Genomic DNA, 27158 nt, shown 5'->3' on the forward strand with positions numbered 1-27158 from the left:
TGAATAGTTGGACATTGTTTGATCTCATCTTGTAAATTATTCCAAAGTTTGACTCCACACACAGACACACACATACTTTTCCTGGTGGTTCTCACCTTTGGGATTTTGAATTGACTACAGCCCCTTAAGTTATAACTTCCCTCTTTCCGAGTGAATAATTTTAGCATGTTTTCTGGCACTATGTTTTTGTTGACCTTAAATAACAGTTGTGAAGTGAAAAGTTTTATTAAATCATCCAATTTTAATAATTTGGACTGCATGAATAAAATATTGGTATGATCCCGATATCCTACCCTGTGTATGGTTCTTATTGCACGTTTTTAAAAGATAAAAAGGGGCTGTAGTGAACTTTTGTAATGATTGCCCCAGACTTCTGCACAATATGTTAAATATGGCAGAACTAGAACATAAATATTAATAGCTGAGAACAAGTGTATTGGGAGTTGAGTTAACCGGGCAGGCCTTCCTAATTGACATTTTACCTGCTGTATACTTTAACAGGGAGGTAAAACACCCCCACTTTCTTAGCAGAAGAAGATTGCGTCATTCAAGCTCTTACACACTGAGGTGAGATTTCATTTTAACTTAATTTATGTCATCGTGTATTACGCACACTTGTGTATAACAAGTGTCTGAAATAACGTCTGCGTGCATCTTTTACGTCGGGTGTATAATTTACAAAAGGTCTCCGGCTGGGTGGCCGACAACTTTTTCAAGACAAAAAAAAGATGTTTTTTTTTCAAATCATACGTTTGCTTTATTCCGATTTCGAAGTCTTCGTTCGGTTTGGAAATTTCGGAATTTCGGATCGTTTGGCAATTTGCACATTCGGCAGCCTATCAGAGTGTAGTAAATCCAGGAGAGTCAAATATTTACAAATACAGAAAAGTAAAAAAGGTTTTTCTATGCCGTAGTGCAACCCAACGTGTGATTCACATTCATCTTTTTCGGCCAATCGCAGGCTTTGTTTCGCCCCTTTGGCCTATGCGAGCCTGTAAATGATAAAAAGGATCCGCCCCCTTGACCTCCGAATAACTTTAGCCAATAGTGACTGATTCAAATGATGATTGACACATTGGTTAGGAAATGAAACGCCGGTATATAAATCCCAGCATACACCGCGGACGACTTCGCCTTCGGGGGAAAATCGAGTCGGTGGCTGCAAGTTAGTTGGAAGACTTTGCGACTTAATATTGATCCATATATAAGGCGCACTGTATTATAAGGCGCATGGTCAGCTCTTGAAAAAAATAAAGGCTTTTAGGTGCGCCTTATAGTGCGGAAAATACGGTACGTTTATTTTGTAAACTAAAAGAAAAACATTTCTAAAGGACACCATTGCAAATAATGGATTTTGAGGGTGAAAATCAATCATTCCGGCAGTAAAATATTTCATATAAACGTGTCAAGTCGAGAACGAATGCACACACCACACGCGCGCACCAAAACACACACACAAAGTAAATAAACATGCTGACCTTTATCTTTACATACGCTCGCTACATTACCATACTCACACTCAATCAAACTATTCACTCGCTGCTCCTAAGAAAGCAAGCCACTGCATATCGAATACAACGAGAAACTTCCCACTAACATTATCCGAAAATTGACGAGGTGGCACGGACAACAAACAATTATCCCCGCGGCACCGAGCCAGAAAATCGAAGATTGAGAAAACAAATATGAGCGATGCCATCAAAGCTAAATGGCAAGCCCTGCGTGAGCACCCCGAAATGTCTCTTCCTATTTACCGTCCCCGGGGTTGGGTAGGGTTACTGTAACTGGATTACTTTCAATGACTTTTGGATGACTCCAATACCAAATATGCTAATAAAAGACAAAAGAAACTAAGTATGATAAAAATGATGACTCACAACACGTGGTAAGCTTTCTCTCCTGGCTTTGATCTCTTTGATCTCCGGCAAAACTAACATCAAATGCGACAGAAACCAGGGTTGGGTAGGGTTACTTTAACTGGATTACTTTCAATGACTTTTGGATGACTCCAATACCAAATATGCTCATAAAAGACAAAAGAAACTAAATATGAATCAAATGATGACTCACAACACGTGGTAAGTTTTCTCTCCTGGCTTTGATCTCCGGCAAAACGAACATCAAACGCGACAGAAACAAAATGAAAATAAATCCAAACAGCTTGCCAACATCATTTTTGCCGTTCCATGTATTCCGTTACTCCCCAAGCCTGCGCAAAATGTAGTCATTTTATTCCTATTTAGTTTATTTTGTCTTTTATGAGCATATTTGCTATTGGAGTCATCCAAAAGTCATTGAAAGTAATCCAGTTAAAGTAACCCTACCCAACCCTGGTTTCTGTCGCATTTGATGTTCGTTTTCCCGGAGATCAAAGAGATCAAAGCCAGGAGAGAAAGCTTACCACGTGTTGTGAGTCATCATTTTATTCCTATTTAGTTTCTTTTGTCTTGTATTAGCATATTTGGTATTGGAGTAATCCAAAAGTCATTGAAAGTAATCCAGTTAAAGTAACCCTACCCAACCCTGGCTTCTGTCGCATTTGATGTTCATTTTGCCGGAGATCAAAGAGATCAAAGCCAGGAGAGAAAGCTTACCACGTGTTGTGAGTCATCATTTTATTCCTATTTAGTTTCTTTTGTCTTTTATTAGCATATTTGGTATTGGAAGTAATCCAGTTCAAGTAACCCTACCCAACCCTGCTTTCTGTCGCATTTGATGTTCGTTTTGCCGGGGGTCAAAGAGATCAAAGCCAGGAGAGAAAGCTTACCACGTGTTGTGAGTCATCATTTTATTCCTATTTAGTTTCTTTTGTCTTTTATTAGCATATTTGGTATTGGAAGTAATCCAGTTCAAGTAACCCTACCCAACCCTGCTTTCTGTCGCATTTGATGTTCGTTTTGCCGGGGGTCAAAGAGATCAAAGCCAGGAGAGAAAGCTTACCACGTGTTGTGAGTCATCATTTTATTCCTATTTAGTTTCTTTTGTCTTTTATTAGCATATTTGGTATTGGAAGTAATCCAGTTCAAGTAACCCTACCCAACCCTGCTTTCTGTCGCATTTGATGTTCGTTTTGCCGGGGGTCAAAGAGATCAAAGCCAGGAGAGAAAGCTTACCACGTGTTGTGAGTCATCATTTTATTCCTATTTAGTTTCTTTTGTCTTTTATTAGCATATTTGGTATTGGAAGTAATCCAGTTAAAGTAACCCTACCCAACCCTGACCGTCCCCTGAATTTCCAGGCAAAAGGACAGCCCTTGTTTATTTTTCCGCTGAGCGATTTTCAAAGACGAGCGCAAATTGTGATCTCTGATGAGAATCAAAATACAGCAAAAAGGTTAATCTATACGCAAACACGATGAAATAAACAGTTCATAATGCCAGGATATGAAATGGCACATAATTGCGTTTCCAAAAGGCCAGCGTTTGTAATATTCTTTTAAAGAGCATATGTGACTCGGTGGTGTCTTTGATTTATGAGCGTTTGTGGAGATGCATCGAAGCGTGCGTGAAAATGCTGAAAAAGTCTCAAAGACTCCAAAAACACACGTACGTATTTAACCTCACCACTTTGAAACCAAACTGACTCGTGGACGTTTCATGTCTGTCCCAGGGGAATCTTGGACACAATCAACCTTAATGCCATGAGCGCTCAAAGTGTAAAATTTGGAGCGGTGTTTGTCTTTAAAGCAGGGGTGTCAAACTCATTTTAACTCGGGGGGCCACACGATAGAACAAATATTCTGTCGGGGGCCGGACTAGTAGATTAAAGAGAAAGAAAAAGAGAAAGAAATAAGAGAAAGAGGGAGGGAAAAGGAGAGAGGACGGGACAAAGAGAGAGAGAAAGGGAGAGAGCGTGAGAAACAAAAGAGATAAAAAGAGAAGTCATGAGAGAGGGGGAAAGAAAGGGAGAGGAAGAAAGAAATCCAAAAAGAAATAGAAAGACATAAGGAGAGAAAAGAGAAAAGAAAGAGCGAAGGGTACCAAGAGAAAAAGAGAAAAGAGGGAAAAGGAAGTTAGAGCAAAAGAAGTTAAAAAGACACAGAGAAAGAGACAAAGAGCAACAAAGGAAGAGAAAAAGAGAGACACGGAGAGTGAAAGAGACAGAGAGTGGGAGAAAAAGGGTGGAAAAGAGAGAGAGAGAGAGAGAGAGAGAGAAATAAATACAAGTACAGTGTCATTGTTCGAGGCACCTGGCTTTGGCAACATCAAGTTGACATATTTCAACCTGCAGCTTGTTTTTCTCTTGCGCTTCTCTGCTTGTTGTCTTGCGGGCCTGATCTGGCCCGCGGGCTGCCTGTTTAACACCTGTGCTTTAAAGCGACCGTGTGTAATATTTAGTGCCTCCTAGTGGTACAAAAAAACTTCTATCCCATAATTAGGGTTCCATAAAGCGAATGAGCCAAAAATGTGGAGGTTTTTTTAAGATAGCTTTTTTTTTTAGCTTTGTAGCTAGCTATCTTTGTAATTTTTTAGCTATTTAGCAAGCTATCTACTAGCTATTGAGCTAACATTTGATCTTTTTTGGACTATTTTAGCTAGTTAACTAGTTCCAATTTTGATGAACTTTACAATATCATTAAAATTTATATATAGTCATATTTGGCATTTGGATTCTATATAAACCGAGTCACATATTTTATTTTTCCATATTTTGCTTAACATATTACCGTTCCTACAAAAATGTTTTATATAGCTGATGTTATATTTTACTACTTATTTTATCTGTTGTGCTCTTTGAGACTTTTTGTCATGAAGGGCTGTACAAATAAATATATGACAACCTCGGGGCTATCATGTAACCATTTTTTTGTCTAATTCTGTGTAAATGCACAGTAAAGTGGGAATTAAATATAAACCATACTTAAAGCCATGATGTCTTGAGTATAGTGCAGTGGAAGCATTCAGAAGTCCCAATTGAATCCAGCGAATTTGAGTCTCTGGCTCCACCAAGTGGAAAAAGCGCTTCTAATAGAATATAAACTGAAAGGATGATAAAGAAAGATACGGAATAGCTGTCATTTTATTTTTTCTACATAACATTAAAATTAGATTTAAGATTTAAGCATTGGAAATGATTATCTTTGTCAAGTCATGTTTATTTGTATAGCCCTTTATCACAAGGACACCCAAGAATTATTAAAAAAGGCCCTTATTAGCATGTATTATAAAGAGTAGGAAAGAGAGAGGGGAGAAAAAAAGAATGCTGGAAAAAAAGAAAAAGAAGCAAATAGAGAAAGAAAGAGAAAGAAAAAAAGAGAAAGGAGAGAGGAAATGGAAAAGGGACAGAAATAGGCAAAGAAAGAGAAAAGAGAGAGAGGAGAAAACAGGGGAAGAGAGTAAGAGAAAAAAGAGATAAAGAAGTCTGCAATAATCTAAAACGTTCAGTCACTAGCCTTCCATTTAATCTTCAAGGAACGATGACAAGCCAATGCAATAGGGTTCCATACTGTGGCAACCAACAATGACAAAAACAAGAAAACGATGCCATCTTAAAGAGTGTGTTTTCGGCCAAGAAGATGAGCATACAATGTCAGTTTAGTAAAAAACTACGCAGGAGAGGAACAAGAGAACATCAACGAAAATGAGGGTTGTTACAAAGAGGGTTGTTGGACTTGCTCCCTCATATCTTTCCGGTCCGAAGCCTTCGTTCTGAAAGCACTGGCCTCCTGGTGATCCCAAGAGCCAAGAAGAAATCCATAGGTTTGAGGGTGTTCTCCATTGGGTCCTGGTGCTGTGGAATGCTCTTCCCCCTGAGATCCGATCTGCAACCTCAGTTGAACTGTTTAAATCTAAGCTTAAAATACACTTCTATTCTATAGCATATAAATAACCTATATTTTATGTTGACAATATCTGTGTATTATTTGTTATTGCAACATCCATTGCAGCCTGGTCATCCTGAAAGGGGGATACCACATGTGCGGTCCCTTCTCAGGGTTTCTTCATTTTCCTCATGTTGAGGTTTTTGAGTTTTTCCTTGTCCTCATGTAGGTTTTAGATCAGGGGATGGTGTCATAATAGTCTGAAATAATAGTCTGTGCAATAACCTGTGCAGCCCTTTTGAGACTCTTTGTGCTATACAAAAAAATGACTTGGCTTGACTTAAAAACCTGAATTCAAAGTTGTATTATCTTTTTCTAAATAAAACTTTCATGCACTTGACTGGTCTCAGGTTTTTCAGCAATCATTTCAATTTATGAATAGCATAAACGTTAACATGATTTGTCTCAAGCCAATTTAAATAAACCTGGACAGTAGTGCATTGAATGTTCAGAAAGCCTTCTTAAAGAAAAAAAATCCACAACAATTCGTTTATTTTGACCCAGAAGTAAAAGAATCTGAAAATGAACGGGGCCAAGCAATACATTTATACTCGGGCGACTACTGCCACCTTGTGGTTAAATATAATCATAACAAAATCGGGGGTGATCTATTAATATTCTCATTTATACGTGCCCTAACTAGACACCCCAAATTTTCAGTTTAGAAGAAACAGAGGAAATGATTCACAAAAAAATCCCACTTGTTTTAAAGTTCATTCATATTTTAAGGAAAGAAAATGCACAACTGTGTCTTGCATAAACAGGGAGAGAGTCAATAGCATTTAAAATACAACATCCAAAAATAATAATGACATACCAAATAACAATAACAAAATATAGAATACAAAATTATACAATAATACCTTGTTCATCGCAGGGACCTGATCTTTGATTTTCACTGTGTGTAGTACTTATTAATATGTGTTGTAATATTGAAAGGTTTTACTACATCTATAGTCATGGTTGTATGATTTCTTCATTGATATACTTTGTATTATTTCAGTCATTTATAACTCATTTACCTATTTGTTCATAACAAATTCTTTGTTCCTTTATCTCTTTGTTTTCCTTATCCTCACTGTAAAATGTGGAACTGGAGTGCCACTTCCAATTTCGTCGTCACACTATATCCCATGTTGTAACAATGACAGTAAAGGTATATTCTATTCTATTCCATTCTATAATGAGTGTACTTCATGATTATTCTTGTATTTGGGCATATTTATTTGCGTCATGATATAATTTAATATATAATTCTTCAGCTGTTTTTCAGTCTTTACATTGTTTCAAGTGGTGTTTTGAGTTTGCAGTTTGAAAAAAGCCTTGAGTATTAGGAATACTTGCCAGAACCGGTCTACACAAAAGGATATTTGCAATACCTCTTAAGTTTTGTTTTTGTCATACCTCACAGAGGAGATCAATTCTTCCTCATGCCATGAGGCTCTTTAACCCCACCCGGGGGAGTAAAAGCCCACCTCCACATTTACATATTACCCTATTTTTATGACAGTGTATATTTTATGTAGCACTATTTAAATACTCCATATCAACACGTTATATTGGGTATTTATGTATTCTATTTCTTTTATTTTATTATTATTTTATTTTCAACACAAGGATACTGCTGGAAGTGTGAATTTCCCTACGGGGATGAATAAAGTACAGTGGAACCTCGGTTTTTGAACACCTCTCAGTTTGAACAAATGGGAGTCCGACCAAAAATTTCGAGAAATTCTTGCTTCGCTGCTCGGTCAAAAAATCGGAGTTCGAATGCCGGTAATGCCTGAGTGCGTACGCTAGGGTGCCATGCTGAGCGGCGTACGGGTGTAGATGGCTTTTTTTCTGACCAACTCTTATCGCGTGCAGACGTGCTTCCTTTTGCTTTCGCTTTTAATATAGGTGTACGAAGTGTTTTAGCCCCTAATTATGCCTCCGAAGAAAGTCAGTGCGAGCAACAAAGTTGCTACAGGTTAAAAAAGAAAAGTAGTGCGTACAACTATTGCATTTAAGAAAGAAATAATAGCACCACCGTCCACCTGCGCCTTTGGCTGACCACCACAAAGGTAAGAAATCTTATTCATAATTCTTTTATCCTTTTTTTTTTATTTTTACACGTTCACGTTCTCGTAATCTTTCGTATGATTAGCCTGGATTAGCTTTGTTTACGTTGAACATTCAAGGTAAACATTCAGGGTGTTGGAACGGAGCCCAACATTGAGGGTGTTGGAACAAAGCCCCCTTTCCAATGAACCGCTCACCACTTGTTGTGGAGACCCGGGTGCTAAATGACTTGTAAACGACCTGATTTTTTTTTTTTTACACGTTCATGTTAGCGTAATCTTTCGTACGGAAGATTACGATAACGCGGACGTACGATTAGCCTGGATTCGCTCTATGTTTCCGTTAAACATTCAAGGTAAACATTCAGGGTGTTGGAACGGATTAAAACGATTTACATTATTTTTAATGGGAAAAATGACTTCGGTGATCGAACAAATCGGCTTTCAAACAGGGTTCTGGAACGGATTATGGTCGAGAACCCAGGTTCCACTGTATCTATCTATCTATCTATCTATCGAGCTGTCCTCCAGGTATAAAATTAATTCAACCAATTAACTGCACACTTGTAAATCAAAGAGTTTTGTTCTTTACCTCATTTGTGTAGAATTCTTATTAAATAAAAACATCTACAGAACTGAAAAAAAATACTTGCCTTTTAAAAACGATTCACAGATATGTGCAAAAAGTAAGGGATGATAGTGAAAACTATCTTAAAAAAAGAAAGCACCACAACATATTGCAAATTTAACAACTGTAGTTCAAGTTCAAGGGCCTGGGAGAGGCCACCATTTCTTCCTTTTTCAAACAAATGCCTAGCCATGAAGTCTGATCGGCAGAAGCTGAGCTGCCATGTTTGTTTATGTACTAGGCGTGTAGCTTGAGCAGTTATACAAATACTGCAAGCTACATGTCTGATACTCGCCCAACACGTTTTATGTGGGAACCCCAAAGAATACCACATCACTATTATAAAAAAGAAAAAAGAAACCATACCTGTAGCCAGTATTCCCTCTAAACTGCGCGTGTGCGCAATTGCGCACTGCTCGCACAATCTCTGCGCACAAGAAAATCGAGCCAGCGCACAAAAATCAGGGCTCGAAATTACTAATTAAGAAGCGACTTAAGTCAAAGTTACCGTGCATGAAGGTCAAAATACACGGGTTCCCCCGACGTTGTGTCCTAAATGCGGTAATTTGAAGTCAAGTCGAAGTGGAAGGAGGTTGAGTAAAGTTAGTAGTTTGACGAGAACCGGCTTCTTCGGCTCGGCTCACTAAAAGGAACCGGCTCTTTCGGGTCCTAAATGGCTCTTTGGGTTGTTTTTGCTTCTTTCATCCCAACATGACCAAATATGATGTAAAATGATGCACAAAATGACTTAAAGGAAGGGGGGAATAGAACAAAAAAGAAAAAAATACCAAAATGAAAAAGTAGTGAAAAGCTGAGAAAAAAAGAAACAAAAAAGAAAAAAAGAACCAAAAATTTAGAAAAAAAGCCAGAAAAAAAGAAAAGCAAGACATGTAGGAAAAAAGTGGAAAAAAACACGTAAAAAAGAAGAAAAAGTTTGTGTTGCATTCAAATATTTTTCAATTATATCAAGTGAATCTTGTTGCCAGGACACATTTACTTCCGGGTTGTTTAATTTTTGTACACAATTTTTTTTTATTCCAAACAGTCAGGTTGATTTATTTTACTTATTTATTTTTGGGTGTGAGTATTTTGGATATCGTACATTTTATGTTGATTTAATGAAGTGCTTTAATTTTATTTACTTGAGTTGTATTAAAGTATATAAAAAAAACATCTACTTCCTGGTTGTGTTGCCTTTGGGATGAATCAAGTAGCATAGACAGTATTCAGGGTTGGGTAGGGTAACTTTAACTGGATTACTTTTTTGCTGACTCCAATACCAAATATGCTAATAAAAGACAAAAGAAACTAAATATGAATCAAATGATGACTCACAACACGTGGTAAGCTTTCTCTCCTGGCTTTGATCTCTTTGATCTCCGGCAAAACGGACATCAAATGCGACAGAAACAAAATGAAAATCAATCCAAACAGCTTGCCAACATCATTTTTGCCGTTCCGTGTATTCCGTTACTCCCCAAGCCTGCACAAAATGGAGTTATTTTATTCATATTTAGTTTCTTTTGTCTTTTATGAGCATATTTGCTATTGGAGTAATCCAAAAGTCATTGAAAGTAATCCAGTTAAAGTTACCCAACCCAACCCTGCCCAAAGAATGCCACATCTCATTATCAATGACGACTTAGAAGATGCTTTGGACTTCATCCATTGTTTCGTAACATTGCACACATCAACAACCATCTTTAGGACATGCCATCGTTTGAAACTGACTTACTGTGAAATGTTCTTGGGACTTGTAGTTTTCATCGAGGTAGACGCGAGCTCTGTTGTACTCTTTCATGGCATCGCTGGACAAAATCTCTCTGTTGGAAACACAATAAGACGAAAAAAATTCAGTGAGTAAATGCAATTGTCTTCAATAATGCACAGCAAGCTGTAAAAGCGGGGTGTAATAACCAGGGTTGGGTAGGGTTACTTTAACTGGATTACTTTCATCTACTTTTGGATGACTCCAATACCAAATATGCTAATAAAAGACAAAAGAAACACAATAGGAATAAAATGACTCAATTTTGTGCAGGCTTGGGGAGTAACGGAATACATGGAACGGCAAAAATGATGTTTGGATTTATTTTCATTTTGTTTCTGTGGCATTTGATGTTCGTTTTGCCGGAGATCAAAGAGATCAAAGCCAGGAGAGAAAGCTTACCATGTGTAGTGAGTCATCATTTTATTCAGATTTAGTTTCTTTTGTCTTCTCATCTCATCTCATCTCATTAGCTGCACCGCTTATCCTCAGTAGGGTCGCGGGGGTGCTGGAGCCCATCCCAGCAATCATCGGGCAGTGGGCAGGGGACACCCTGAACTGGTTGCCAGCCAATCGCAGGGCACACGGGGACAGACAACTCACTCGCTCATTCACACCTAGGGACAATTCGGACCGGCCAATTCACCTGAAATGCATGTTTTTGGAATGTGGGAGGAAACCGGAGTGCCCGGAGGAAACCCACGCAAGCACGGGAAGAACATAAAAACTCCGCACAGTAAGTCCGGTAGCTGGATTTGAACCCACACAGGAGGTTCCCAAGACCTTAGAACTGTGCCGCACACGCCCTAACCGCTGTGCCGCCGTGCTGCCCCTTCTTTTGTCTTTTATGAGCATATTTGGTATTGGAGTCATCCAAAAGTCATTGAAAGTAATCCAGTTCAAGTAACCCTACCCAACCCTTGTAATAACCAGAATTTTTTTTTTAACTGGTATGAACTTGTGTGGTCCATGCTCGCTTACTTACTTGACAAAACTGTCCACATGGGACATGGACGCCTCGTAATTCTTCCCACCCACTTCTTGACAGTGCACAGCTAAGAAACCAGGCTTATGGGACTGAACTGTCTGTAAAAGGGCAAAAACAAAACAACAGAGTCAAAACCAGACAAAGATTGCACAGACGATGATACTAAATGTTAAGAAAAGTCAAAATATCGGCTCATACAAATCAGATGTAGATACAGTGCTGTGCAAAATAATAGCAGGTCGATTAGACCAGGGGTGTCAAGCTCCTTTTAACTCGGGGGCCACACGATAGAACAAACATTATGTCGGGGGCCGGACTAGTAGATTAAAGGGAAAGAAAAAGAGAGAAAAAAACAAAAGAAAGAGGGAGGGAAAAGGAGAGAGGGCGGGACAAAGAAAGAAAAACAGAGAGGGAGAGAGCGTGTGAAACAAAAGATAAAAAGTCATGAGAGAGGGGGAAAAGAAAGGCAGAGGAAGAAAGAAATCCAAAGAGAAATAGAAAGACAGAAGGAGAGAAAAGAGAAAATAAAGCGCAAAGGGTATGAAGAGAGAAAGAGAAAAGAGAGAAAAGGAAAAAGGGAAGTTAGAAAAGACACACAGAAAGAGACAAAGAGCAACAAAGGAAGAGAAAAAGAGAGACACAGAGAGTGAGAGACAGAGACAGAGTGGGAGAAAAGGGGTGGAAAAGAGAGAGAGAGAGAGAGAAAGAGAAATAAATACCAGTACAGTGTCTTTTTGTTCGAGGCACTAGGCTGTGGCAACATCAAGTTGACATATTTCAACCTGCAGCTTGTTTTTCTCTTGCGCTTCTCTGAGTGTGGTCTAGCGGGCCAGATTCAATCCCTTAGCGGGCCTGATCTGGCCTGCGTGCCGCCTGTTTGACACCTGTGGATTAGACTAACCGTAATATCATAATAGGTTTTAGTATATATTTATTGTTACAGGCCAAACGAGTTACTAGTAGCTGCAGTAGATTCAACAAGACCCAGCATTCATAATAGGCACACTCCAAAGGCTGTGCAATTGGGCAGATAGTTTGTGTTAAAAAATAGCAGTGTCTGCTGTTGACTGTACAAACTCAAAACTATTTTGTGTTTCCCAAAAACAAGGTAGGATTCAGCAATCCTAATATTTACTTGCATGACCACCCTTTTTTATAACTCCTTCACATCTGTGTGGCTTAGAGTAACCCAACTTGTGGCACCTTCCAGTTGTTAATTCAATCCATGATTACTTACATTTCTTGGTTTTGCTTCACAAACAGCATTTTTGTATCACCCAAGTTCTCAATTGGATTAAGATCTGGGGAATTGGGCTGGCCACTCCATAACATTAATCTTATTGTTTTGGAAGAAAGACTTAGCTCGTCTACTGGTGTTTTTGGGGTCCCTGTCTTGTTGTAAGGGCATGTCCTCTTCAGCATAATGTAACATAACCTCTTCAAGTATCTTGACGTACACAAACTGATCCATGATCCCTGGTATGTGATAAATGGGCCCAACACCAGAGTAGGAGAAACATGCCCGGATCATGATACTTGCAGCACCATGCTTCACAGTCTTTAATGTGTACTGAAGTTTGAATTCAGAGTTTGGGGGTCGTCTCGCACACGGTCTGTAGCCCCCAGGACCCAAAAAGAAGAATTTTACTTTCATCAGTCCCCAAAATGTTCCTCCATTTTTCTTTAGGCCAGTTGATGTTGTTCTTTGGCTAATTGTAACCTCTTCTGCACATGCCTTTTTTTTTGACAGTGCGACTTTGCATAGGATTTTTGAAAATAAATTTGTCTTACACAGATTTACAGGTAACTACAGACTGTGTTTGATTGCCCTGGAGCTGATCATTGGCAGAGCCTTTGCCATTCTGGTTATTCTCTGGTCCATTTTATGAGTTGACTTCCAGGCGTCTCTGGTTTTCCTGCCCATTTTAAGGCATTGGAGATTATTTAAGCTGAATAACCAACAATTGTAGGCACCTCTTTATAGGTCCTTCCAGTTCCAACCATTTTTTGAATCAAGGAACACCGTTCTTTGGAACAGTGTCTTAAATGACCCATTTTTTTCTCAAATGCATGTTCAACCTGTGCTGGCTGCATCATCCTTAAATAGACCCTACCAGATTCACACCTGATTTTGTTTTTTTTCTTCCCCAAAATTGATGAACTCAAGAGATTGGTTGCCACCAGTGTTCCCTCTAAGCTGTGCGCAATTGCGCACTGTTCGCACATTCTCAGCGCACAAGAAAATCTAGCCAGCGCACAAAAATCAGGGCTCAAAATTACTAATTAAGAAACAACTTATGTCAAAGTTACAGTGCATGAAGGTAAAAATACACAGGTTCCCCTGACGTTGTGTCCTAAATGCGGTATTTGGAAGTCGAGTCCAAAGAGAACGAAGTTGAGTAAAGTCAGTTGAGTTTTTCGACAACCGGCTTCTTCGGCTCGACTCACTAAAGAGCACTTTCGGGTCTCAAACGGCTCTTCAGGTTGTTGTTGCTTCTTTAATCCCAACATGACCAAATATTATGTAAAATTATGGACAACGTGACTTAAAAGAAGGGGGGGGGAATAGAACAAAAAAGAAAAAAATACCAAAACGAAAAAGTAGTGAAAAGCTGGGAAAAAAAAGAAACAAAAGGAAAAGGAAAAAAAGAAGGAAAAATTTAGAAAAAAGCCAGGAAAAGAAAGAAACGTAGGAAAAAAGGAAATGGAGAACAAAAAGAAAAAAGTAACAGCTCAGAAAAAATAAACACAATGAGATTTTTTTTAAAGGAACTTTAAAAAAAGTAAAAAAAAAAAAACAGAAAAAAAAAAAGTTTGTGTTGCATTCAAATAATTTCCAATTGTATCAAGTGAATCTTGTTGCCAACATTGTACTTCCACAAAAAAATGTGACTAAGTACAGTTCTGTATCTTACAACAGACGAAATAAGCCCCCAAAAAATGTTAATATTATGCGACAAAATATATCAGGGAAGAAAAGAAATGGATATCTTGCGAAAGAATTGTAAGAACAAACGACGTTTGTAGGCCGTACAAGCTTTGTAATCGTACATGAGTCAATTCATTCAAAAGAGAAAAATCATTTTGCATTGCCGGAAACTCAGCAAAATGTAACTTGATGTCAAGTTTTGGACATGTTGGATAATGACTTAGTTGCCACACTTGGGATCGCCGTCGCTCACTGTTGTTTCAAGCGTTGCTCACCGACTTTGTGTGAACGCTCAGACCGGTGAGGAAAATTACAGGGAACATTGCTCTCTATGTTCTACGATTTTCTCAGAATGAGGCACTTTTGAATGTCCGGAGGTGTTTGTGAGCATGCCGTTTGAGGTGCGCAGAGGCCGACCTCTAATGGAAAATCAATACGGCGGAGTGATTTACAGCGCTCGGGCACTCACAAGGTCGGCCTATGGATGGCAAGGAAGGCTATACATCAGTGTCACTGAGTGTTGTGGCTTGGGAAGCTATAAATGTTCTGGGGACCCTAACCCAGCCCTGATACTTCACGAGCAGCCCACCTCAGCCATGCGTTATCCTCACTACAGGACCAATCAAATAAAAGTAATGTATGGCAATAACACTATGGATTTTCCATCAACCTATGGCTTGTCACTTATCTCAATGACCCAAGAAGGAGAAGGGCTAGAGCAGCACAAACTTGGAAAGATTAGTGGACCTATCAGCTCTGAGTGGGAAAGGGCAGAGTTTTAGGAGGAGAATGTGAATTACACGGGTCCATTTCATAGGCTATCACGGGTCATTTTGCTGCTGTCTGTCTTTCCAGGATGTAAATTGGTCTTCATTTGGCAAACAGCGCTTATCCAAACACAAATTTATTTGCATATTCCAAAGCCTACAAGGTTAATTAATGCCGTTTTCTTGGCTGACTGCAAACGCTGTATGGCCGTTAGTGTTTGCTTTGAGTTTTAAGTTTCCGTTAAAAATGGACTTTTCTGACAGATCGTATTGATTTTCACATATACAGGATTTTCAATGCTTTGAGAGAATGTCAGAACAAGAGCCCATTGCCACCAACAGCAAAAATAGTTTCATTCTATAAGAGCTTCACACACTTTACTATCATTGCAATTTAATCTCGAATTACCCCTTGTAATGAATTGCAAACAAATCTTTGGATTTGGATTTGTCATTTATGAAAGTGGAGGGAGCGAGGGGACTGGGGATCCTCTCCTTTCTATCGCTACTCCGTAAGAGACAGCAAGGCAAAGAAAGGAGGGCGGGAAACCGAAAGGTCTCTCAAACCCTAGTTATAGGGTCACTAAATGTGAGAGGATGTGGAAGTAAAGCGACTGAGTGGAAGAAAGAGGAGATCGGAAGGATGATGATTGTATGCGTTTGTCACCCCTCTTGAGGGATATGACCAAGGTAGATCGATAGAATTTATGAACCATAAATCCCTACTGAAATACATAAAAATAAGCCAGAAAACACATAATTGGGCAGACTAATACAAAGTCACACTTTAAGTTGATGCTGGTGGAACAACTGACAATAAGGCATCCAGAGTTATTTTTGTTTGTTTGTTTTTTTATAATTAAAATGCCCCCCTAACCTAAAGTATACAGTATGTCTCAGAAACAGCTAACCCATGAAAATTGGTTTAAAGGATTATAGACATAGATCGGAATTGAAGAAGCACAAATAATTCAAATGTACTCAATTTAAAATGGAGTAGTGTAAACGTGATAGAGATTACATAAATATTTCACATGAACTGTTCTCATTTCTGGAGTTTGGACCAACCCTCAGTCGTAAGAGTCAAAATTGGGGGGGTTCTCCGTGTATTATTATAAACATTCCAATATGATTCAAGTGCAATATCTTAGATAAGCTATTCTATCTTGCAATGTTGTAATATGAGCCGCAAGTGAGTTGGGTTTTCTAAATACAACAAGCTAAATGATTTTACATAGCTCATAAGCCATTTAAGCAGACAGATGCTTATTTTAGTGCAGCATAATTAACTCAAATTTCATCTGTCATTATCATAATCTAAACCCTTACTGTTAACAGTAATCCATGGTAATCCTACAATACTGACAGAACATAGAGGAGAAATTAGGATGATTTGCATATAATGGCACTTTACTTTCAATGATTTCAATATGTTTCAAGTAAAATTGTGAGAAACACTGTGAGGTCCGGGAATATCAGTGCTTGAATGTCAAATTATGATTAGCTTCATCTTATTAAAAGGATGCATAGTCGCATACATTATATCTGAAATTACAGTGGAACCTCGGTTTTGGAACGCCTCTCAGTTCGAACAAATCGGGGTCCGACCAGAAATTTTGAGAAATTCTTGCTTCGCTGTTCGGTCAAAAAATCGGAGTTCCAACGCCGGTAATGCCTGAGTGCGTACGCTAGGGTGCGATACTGAGCGCCGTACGGGTGTAGATGGCTCTTTTCCTGACCAACTGTTATCGCGTGCGGACGTGCTTCGTTTTGCTTTCGCTTTTAATATAGGTGTAAGAAGTCTTTTAGCCCCTAATTATGCTTGAGAAGAAAGTCAGTGCAAGCAGCAAAGTTGCTACAGGTGAAAAAAGAAAAGTAGTGCGTACAACTATTGCATTTAAGAAAGAAATAATAGCACCACCGTCCACCTGCGCCTTCTGCTGACCACCACAAAGGTAAGAAATCCAATTCATAATTATTTTCTTTATCCTTTTTTTTATTTTTACACGTTTATGTTACCGTAATATTTTGTACAGAAGATTACAATAACACGAACGTACGATTAGCCTGGGTTAGCTTTATGTTTACGTTAAACATTCAGGGTGTTGGGGAACAGAGCCCAACATTGAGGGTGTTGGAACGGAGCCCCCTTTCCAATGAACCGCTCACCACTTGTTGTGGAGACCCGGGTGCTAAATGACTTGTAAACGACCTGATTTTTTTATTTTTACACGTTCATGTTAGCGTCATCTTTCGTAGGGAAGATTACGATAACGCCGGCGTACGATTAGCCTGGGTTAGCTTTATGTTTACGTTAAACATTCAAGGTAAACATTCAGGGTGTTGGAACAGATTAAAACAATTTACATTATTTTAAATGGGAAAAATGATTTCGGTGATCGAACAAATCGGTTTTCGAACAGGGTTCTGGGACGGATTATGGTCGAGAACCGAGGTTCCACTGTATAATCCAAATGTGTCCGGAGGCATTTAAAAAAAAAGCTGTAACAAGGAAAAGAATGAGTAGCAGCAATGTTTACATGCAGTAGCACAACATCAACAGACATAGTGGTGACCTTGAACAAACATCTAAGAAATTAGGACTTTACAAGAGTGGATGGGGAGAACCAATAATGATGATGTAGACAGGTTCCAGATGCAAATGTGGCTGTGCGACTATTCATAAGTGGTACAATGCAAATCAATACTTAGCCTACCAAGGGAGTACCGGATCTCCCTTTTCCCAAGGCTATTGAATCAGTGAATTTCCCTGCCAAGATGAAAAATATATCTATTTATCTATTGCATGCAACAACCAACTCAGTATGTTTACGTACAAAATGTACAATAGAATATTAAGACCATGAAGACTTGCATTTGATTTGTTATGATTCTGATGACCCAAAGAAATATTGTATTTTGTCAGTTAACATTTAATAGAACTCAGTATATTAATATTTATCCCTTTTAACGGTGTCTGAAACACATGACAAAAAGTTAAAGGACACCAGGGCAGACAACTCCGAAAAGTTGCCTGCCCCATTTTTCACAACTTGAAACACAATAAGACGACAAATCGCAAAAAATCCCATTGTTGCAAAGTATTAAGGATTGATCATCAGAATATATAACAGAACAACACTTTAAAATTAGGTTCATTATAAATCTTCTTATAACATTCATTGGATGGATAGGACATCGCTATTTTCCATCTGCCATCAGTATGTACCTGTATTGACTCATCTTCATTCATGCAATGTTGGCGTTGCGTCGTCTGCTACAAGCCACGTGAACTCTTCCTTCCACGATGCCCTTAATGTATGTTTACGCTTTGTAGCGTCATCATTTTTTTTAGCTTCTTTTGAACTTTTCTTCTGGGGCTGAGGTATTGGTTTGATTCCTAACCACTTATCCATTTTTCTTGTGTTCTCTGTGCATCTACTTTGGAAAACGTTATGCAAATGCGCAACCTTATAACGCTCGGGAAAGTCTAGAAGCACGAGTTATTCGATGCAGGCTTCCGATTGGCTGCAGAGTATGCAAATTGCCAAACGAACCGAAATTCCGAAATTTCCAAACCAGATAAAGATTTCGAAATCGGAATAAAGCAAACGCTTGATTTGAAAAAAAAAAAAAAATTCTCTTTTTTTGTTTTCATTTTTTTTATCTCCTTGAAAAAGTTGTCGGCCACCTGGGCAGAGACGTTTTGTAAGTTGTACGCCCGACAGACTTTATTTCAGACGCTGCTTTTGAGTAATTTTAGAAGCATGTTTATAAAAATACACATTGTCTTTGGCTAACAAGTGGTCATATAGTATCATTTGGTGTGAGTTATGTATGTTTTTTTATTTTTTTACAATTGTACTGTCAAATCCTTAATAATTAGGAGGAGCTGCACATTGTTGAAAGTAAGAAAGTCTCGTTTGCCAAACTATCACCAATCGAGGTGTGTCATAATTAGGGTTGGGTAGGCTTACTTTAACTTGATTACTTTTAATGACTTTTGGATTACTCCTATACCAAATACAGTGGAACCTCGGTTCTCGACCATAATCCGTTCCATTTTTTCCCATTAAAAGTAATGTAAAATTGTTTTAATCCGTTCCAAATCCTTGAAGGCTTACCATGAACGTAAACATGAAGCTAACCCAGGCTAATGGTACGTTCGCGTTAGCGTAATCTTACGTACGAAAGATTACGCTAACATGAACGTGTAAAAATAAAAAAATCAGGTCGTTTACACGTCATTTAGCACCCGGGTCTCCACAACAAGTGGTGAGCGGTTAAAGGATAAAGAAAATAATTATGAATAGAATTTCTTACCGGTCGGCAGAAGTCATGATGTATTCCTGAAAGAAGGGAAACTCGCACACCTTCTTCATATTTTGCTATTATTTCTTTCTTAAATGCAATAGTTGTACGCACTACTCCTCCTTTTTCACCTGTAGCAACTTTGCTGCTTGCACCAACCTTCTTCCGAGGCATAATTAGGGGTTAAAACACTCCCTTCACCGCTTTTGAAAAACAAAAACAGAAAAGGAGTGTGCGAGGGGTGGGGGCAATCTACACTCGTACGCCGCTCAGTGTCGCCCCTAGCGTACCGGCGTTCGAACTCCGATTTTTTTGAACGAAAAGCCAAGCAGGAATTTCCCTAAATTTTTGGTCGAGAACCGATTTGTTCGAACTGAGAGGCGTTCGAAAACCGGTATTGACGGTAAAAAATGGGGCAGGCAACTTTATGGCTGCTGTCCGCGAACTTTTTGTCATGAGTTTCAGACACTGGTATTATGTGCACCACTATCTTTATTTTTGACAAAAAATCTGTTGACAATTTTGTCTTCGCTTTTATCAGCTCAAACGATTAAAATACTTTATTGACAATGTAAACTATGAACACCCTAGCAACATGACATTTCCAATTTATATTGCCAAATTTTGACATTAATGGATGTGGTTTGAAAAGTAAATTGTATTCACTGAGGTGGAAAAAACTAGTTTGAAATCGATGGTTACATCAAGGTTCGAAGAGCTGTTGGATTGGATCAGGACAAAACACCTAGTTATAGCAAGATATCCAAGAATATTCATATTACGCATATGTCAGAAATTCAAGAAACAACACAAAAGAGACTACCGTATTTTCCGCACTATAGGGCGCGCCGGGTTATAGGGCGCACCCCCAAAAAATAGTTTTTGGCCCTATATCTTCCATACATAAGTTAGTTCTGTGTTCCTTTGTGTCTTTGTTTCCTTATCCTCACTGTAAATGTGGAACTGGAGTCGTCCAATTTCGTTGTCACAGCATATCCCATGTTGTAACAATGACAATAAAGGCATATTCTATTATATTCTATTCTATTATAAGGCCCTACAACGGGAACGTGGACAAAACAGTCAGATGATTCAGTCCAACATTCCCAAAGCTTGCAAAGAAGCAAATACGTGTCTCAGACATATACGGTAACAGTGTCTGTACGATGTCACTCAAATGCATCATTTCAAATATCATTCGGAAGGTTAAAGTCTTGGGATTCAAGAGATGCCAACCATTCCTTAGTTTCTATTTTCTTTTTCGCTCGCAACTTTACTGCGCATGTGACAATAAACACTTGGAATTGAGTTGAATTCACTCAACTCATCACAGCAACATCAAGATCGTTCTGAAACAAGATACCGGGAAAATATAAAGCCGCATAGCTCACCTAAATTCTCACGTTCAATAATGATACGCAACCATGGTCTTCTTACAACCGTGAGTGTAGTAAATCCAGGAGAGTAAAATATTTACAAATACAGACTAATGAAACATGTTTCTTTATGGCGTAGTTTAGCAAGCTTGCTATTCAGTCATCTTTTTCGGCCAATTGCAGGGTTTGTTTTTGCCCTCTAGCCTATCCGAGGCTCTGAATAACTTCAGCCAATAGCGATCGGTTTAACGGATGATTGACACATCTTTTTCGGCCAATTGCAGGGTTTGTTTTGGCCCTCTAGCCTATCCGAGGCTCCGAATAACTTTAGCCAATAGCGATCGCTTCAAATGATGATTGACACATTGGTTAGCCAATGAAACGCCGGTATATAAATCCCAGCATACACCGCGGACTACTCCACGTTCGGGGGAAAATCAAGTCGGCGGCTGTTGCGTAAGTTACGAGACCTTGCGATTTAATATTGATCCATATATAAGGCGCACTGTATTATAAGGCGCATGGTCAGCTTTTGAAAAAAATTACGACTTTTAGGTGCGACTTTTAGGTGCGACTTTTAGGTGCGCCTTATAGTGCGGAAAATACGGTAATTGAAATGGCATCATGTCAAAACCGTATCAACTCGTCTTTGGGAGTCCAGCAAACCAAAGTGAAAGTCGCCATCCACAAATGGAAAGATCAGTCGTAGAGAAATACTCGAAAGGTGCAACAACCCAGAACCACATCCAGAAGGTTTTTCTGCCTCACTGGACTGAGTCAAGGCCACTTTCCATGACTCAACCATAGGAAAGAAAAATGGCATACATTGGAGCATTCCAAGGGAAAAGACACAGCTGGAGGAGAGAACACCAAACAAATGGCTTGTCTCATATTTTCCCATTGATGTCTTAATAAACGCTCGGATTAAGATAAAAAGTTTAACTTTTCGGAAGGTTATATAATCCAAAATAACCACATTTTGAGGGTCGATAAAAAGGAACATGCCAGTGAGTGTCAAGGGTTCTTTGATACTTCTGAATGACTTATTGGATTAAAGGACCAATTCATTATAAGATATACTAGACAAAATGAATTGGGTGAATGACATAGTCCAAACGAAGACATTAATCAGATTGAGATGCTTTCATGGTACTCAGTGTTCTCATTTGCCCGCGTCTCTGTGCCCGAGACGCATCATTTTTGCTGGGGACGCGTAGTGTCGAATCAACGTGCGTCCCCGGGACGCAACTTTTTGGACACAAAATTGTCATTATTACCCAAATACTTTTTATTTTTTTTAAACAAAGATTTACCGCACTCCAAACTTTTTGTCAGGCAGATCCGCCATTGTTGTTTTGGTCTCGCGGTTCGAGTTTTCGTCTGCACGCCGATCTCGAGTTAAGTGGTGAAAAGTCCGTCTCTTTTTAGAGAACCGGCTTTTTCGGCTCAACTCATTAAAGAGAAACGGCTCTCCAACGGCTCACTTGCTTTGATGCATTATATTACGAATGATGATGTTGTATAAAGAAGTTCAGAAAAAAAAGGAAGTATAAAAAGAGAAAATGAAAAAAGACAGGTTTTTGGTTATCCCTTTCATCGGTATATTACCAACAATAATTTGATACAGAAAATGAATTCATAATTTGATGATTAAAACTGAATGAATATATAGATTTTCATTATATATTTGTCACCGATTTACAATTTCAACCTGGATAAGACTAAATTTGGGGGACCCATAGATCTCTGTTGGGACCCATTGATTTTTGAGCATGCGAGTCCCTGGGACCCATCACTTTTCACAGCTCAAATGAACACTTGTAAAAGGTATATTCTATTCTATTCTATTCTAAAAGGCCTTCTCTGACTTGCGTATCTGTGTAAGAAACAGCCCTCATAGAAGGTTGAAGGTTGGCCAGAGGACACAATAATTGTATAATGGATGCATGGTCTGCTATGATTTACTTCACGTGGCTGATTTTCATTTGGGTTTTCGACGGTTTTCCCGGCCACAAGTTCAGAGTCATGCGTTTTTCCATGACGTCAGCCAGCAGCAGCACAGGGCTGGCATGCAGGCCAGCCTGAATAACCCAGGCCGCACCTCCTTCTTTTTCGCTCCACGATCTTTTCTTGAATTCACTACATATACTCCACTATGTAAACAAAAGGAGATCTTGTGCGTGAGCGCATGATCCACAATAAAACACTTGTAAACCAGTGATAATGTAGGCAGAATATATGTTATGTTTTGTCACACCCTGAATATCATTTGTTAATGTGTTTGGTATTTACTGTATATTACAAAAATGATCCATTACTGTCTTTGACCAGTACTGTATTTTGCATGACAGCAGTCATTTTTCCTTAAACCTCAAAATCTGAAAATGTACCCAATCTTTCACTGCCTTCTCACAAATTGTTTTTAAACAAAGTTGGTATTTGAGAATTTTTACAACAATTTGACCATATTTAGCAATAAATGCATAACAAAATATTTAACAATTGCATACCTCCACGGCATCATGACGTTACAAACTGTCGTTTTTTTCCCTTACAAAATAATCTTAAACCATTTTTCTTTTCAAACGTGTTTATTGATGTCGTTTAACATGTTATATTGTACATGTGTTTCGTTATATCATATATATTATTCATTAACATTTTTAGTGAGATACTGAGTTGCTCGACATGAATGAGGTTTGTTCTAAAAAAAAAGTTCAAAAATGAAGTCGCTTGGACGTTCCCTGTAGAAGGAAAAAATACATGCAAATAGAATTAAGTAGAATTTTCTTATTCAATTTATGAATTCATTTCCTGCATTAAATTATTGTTGATAATATACTGATTAAAAGGATAACCACAAACCCGTCTTTTTTCATTTTCTCCATTTATACTTCCTTTTTTTCTTAACTGCTTTATACAACATCATAATTCATAATAGAATGCATCAAAGCAAGTGAGCCGTTGGAGAGCCGGCTCTCTTGAATGAGTTGAGCCGAAAAAGCCGGTTCTCTAAAAAGAGACGGACTTCCTTTCACTACATAACTACCACATGAAATCCGAGGCGGCAGACGCATGCGCACAGTAGCATCAAACCGCTCGCTTCGTTTGCAACGAAAAAAAAACCCCGATACCGAGATAGAGGCTACCGCGGCGAACTCGTTTGACTTGATTGATTTGCCGTTCCGTGATCGTCGATGTATACCGGATGGTACCCATCATTGACAAATTTTCGTTTTTCCATACAGATTTTCTTGTACGTCGTACACGTCTTAAAATGCATAATAAACGTACTTTGTATGGCAAAAATGTACAGGTTGACAGGTATGTAGTAGCTTGGCTTTAAATAAAGGAAATTTAGGATCTTGACATGGATTGGTTTATTTCAAATATCAGACATGTTGTAGTGATGTCTTGGATCTTTCCTGCTCATTGATTTGTTATTCAGTGAGGATGTGCTCCTAAAAGGGGGAGCCGGAGATTATAGATGTATAAGGAGGTTGGCCCTCCATATGGTCCTGACCACAGTTATGTACAGAACACAAGATACATAAGCACGCTGTAGCAGCCTGCTAGCTATTGTACCTAGCTAGCAGCCATATTGGTCGGATCAACGTCCGCATTAAGGCAATGTATGTACAAATGAATTATGACCTGATAATTTTAGATCCGGGCAGCACGGCGGCGCAGTGGTTAGCGCGTGTGCGGCACAGTTATAAGGTCTCGGGAACCTCTTGTGTGGGTTCAAATCCAGCTACCGGACTTCCTGTGCGGAGTTTGTATGTTCTCCCGTGTTTCCCCCGGGCACTCCGGTTTCCTCCCACATTCCAAAGACATGCATTTCAGGTGGATTGGCCGGTCCAAATTGTCCCTAGGTGTGAATGAGCGAGCGAGTTGTCTGTCCCTGTGTGTCCTGCAATTGGCTGGCAACCAGTTCAGGGTGTCCCCTGCCCGATGATTGCTGGATGGGCTCCAGCACCCCCGCGACCCTACTGAGGATAAGCGGTGCAGCTGATGAGATGAGATGAGAATTTTAGATCCAAGTCAAGTCGAGTCAAGTCAAGTCATGTTTATTTGTATAGCCCTTAATCACAAGGAGTCTCAAGGGCTGCAACATCAACACATGCTATTATTAAATATGAAAATGGCAATATTGTTTTTTTAAATCAAAAATGAAATATCTATTAAAACAACAATTAATTAACAATCATACAAAAGACAAAATGCACCTAAAGACGGGACAATAAGCTGGCATTCTCTTTTGGATTTTTTGGCTCCATCCACTACCTGACAGGCAGACCCCAGTATGTGAAACAGGGGGGGACACTGTGGTTAGCAGCACAGGATCTTCGCAGGGGACCGTGCTCTCCCCGTTCCTATTCACCCTGTATACGTCGGACTTTTAGTACAACTCTGAGTCCTGCCACGTGCAGAAGTTTGCTGATGACACCGCAATCGTGGGAAGTATCAGAAGTGGGCAGGAGGAGGAGTACAGGAAATTGATTAAGGACTTTGTCCGATGGAGCGATGCAAACCTCCTGTCCCTGAACACCACCAAGACCAGGGAGATGGTGGTGGACTTCAGGAGAACTAGAACTCACCCGGTTCCTGTAACCATTAAAGGAGAATGTGTAGAATTTGTCCAGACCTACAAATACCTGGACAATAAATTGGACTGGACTGCCAACACAGAAGCTCTATGTAGGAAAGGTCAAAGCCGACTTTACTTCCTCAGAAGGCTGGCCTTCTTCAACATCTGCAAAAAGCTCCTGAAAATATTCTATGAGACTGTTGTGGCAAGCGCCCTCTTCTATGCGGCAGCGTGTTGGGGAGGCAGCGTCAAAAAGAAGGATGGTTCTCGTCTTAATAAACTGGTGAGGAAAGCGAGCTCTGTTGTGGGCACAGGGCTGGACAGCCTGACAACAGTAGCTGAGAGACGGGCACTGGAAAAGCTGCGGTCAATCATGGACAATTCATCACATCCACTACACAGCATTATCTCCAGAGAGAAGAGCAGTTTCAGCGACAGATTGCTGTCACAGTCTTGTTCCACGGACAGACTGATCTTTTCTTCCTCATGCCATGAGGCTCTTTAACTCCACCCAGCGGAGTAAAGGCCCACATTAAACCACACCACCCACATTGCATATTACCGTATTTTTATTGTAGTGTGTATTCTGTGTAGCACTATCTAGATACATTGGGTATCAACACGCTATTTGTGTATTGTATTCTTTTTGCTTTATTATTGTATTGTTCTCAGCTCAGGGATGCTGCTGGAATTGTGAATTTCCCTCTGGGGATGAATAAAGTATCTATCTATCTATCTATGTCCCAGAAGAGTTTGATGGTTTGACTCGACTAGCTTAGGCTCACAGTAGATTAAAGGGACCTTGTCGCATATAGTGTTCTATACACATCTTGGTCCAGAGAACCATCATTTGATGTTGCTGTCATAAACCATGTCTAGCTTAGGAAAAATCTGTCTGCATCATATTTTAAAATAAACAAATAGTAACGAAGTGAAATGAAATGAAATGATCTGCATTTCTATAGCGCTTTTCAAGTCAATGACTTCCCAAACCGCTTTACAACGTGCTCCACATTTCCCAATAGCGGCATTGCAGCCATGTAAGGCGCTAAACTGCTTATTGGGAGTATTAGGGGTTCAGTGTCTTACCCAAGGACACTTCGACATGTAACACGGACGAGCCGGGATTCGAACTGGGATCCCTTGATCCCAAGACGAGCGCTCTACCTCCTGAGCTAGGGGTAACTTGGTGCAGAGTTGTCTCAGGGATTTTAGTATTTGTTTGAGATTGGAAAATAAATTTGAAATATTTTTAATCCAGCAATATATTTAAGGCTGTATTATTACTTGATACAGTTAATTAGATGAATTATATTTCCCCAAGTGTTGTTGCTCAGCCAAAGTTTGGGAGAGCCAGAGCTAGCTACGCGGCTAGCGGCGTTATAAGTCTTCGGTACCATCCGTAATCATGGTAAAAGCGAACTCACGACCAAATAAGATCATCGAGTGCTGGTGGAAAACATCGAAGCGCACAGGGAGCGCAGTTGCTGTGATTTGCGGAAACGTGGCTCACGTTTAGCATTCCGGACGCTAACGTGTAGCCACCAGGAGCTATTCCGGCTTCAACGCCGCTATACAGAGACACGAAAGCCGGGGGGAATCAGGGAGGAGGCGGACTTGCAAACACGAGGTGGTGTATCCCTGGATTTTCACAAAGAAAAGATTTCCATCTGCCGCAAGGATGTCAAACTTTTGGACTAGCGTGTGACGTCATCCACTCCGCTACAAGCACCCCTAGGGCATCATGTTAATGAACAACGGGGTAGACTGCTGGAAGTGTGAATTTCCCTACGGGGATGAATAAAGTATCTATCTATCCATCTATCTAAACGAGTTAAAGCACTAACGTCGCACTCAGAATCATCGTGAGTAAATGGTGAATGGTCTGCATTCATATAGCGCTTTTCAAGTCAATGAAG

General features: G+C 39.5%; 1 protein-coding gene across 2 annotated transcripts in view; it reads right to left on the bottom strand.

The window, feature by feature from the left end:
- Nucleotides 1-27158, bottom strand: part of inpp5a (inositol polyphosphate-5-phosphatase A) — a 288035-nt gene that overhangs the window by 220085 nt on the left and 40792 nt on the right. For both annotated transcript variants that reach the window (XM_088351848.1, XM_088351849.1), the window contains exons 3-4: nt 11263-11363; nt 10245-10332 (exon numbers count right to left, since the gene is read on the bottom strand). In XM_088351848.1, the coding sequence (XP_088207974.1) occupies nt 10245-10332; nt 11263-11363 (189 nt within the window). The remainder of the gene's footprint in view (nt 1-10244; nt 10333-11262; nt 11364-27158) is intronic.

The sequence above is a fragment of the Urocampus carinirostris genome, chromosome 13 (genome assembly GCF_059441175.1).
Source record: "Urocampus carinirostris isolate Australia breed hairy pipefish chromosome 13, RoL_Ucar_1.0, whole genome shotgun sequence".
Classification (NCBI taxonomy): Eukaryota; Metazoa; Chordata; class Actinopteri; order Syngnathiformes; family Syngnathidae; genus Urocampus; species Urocampus carinirostris.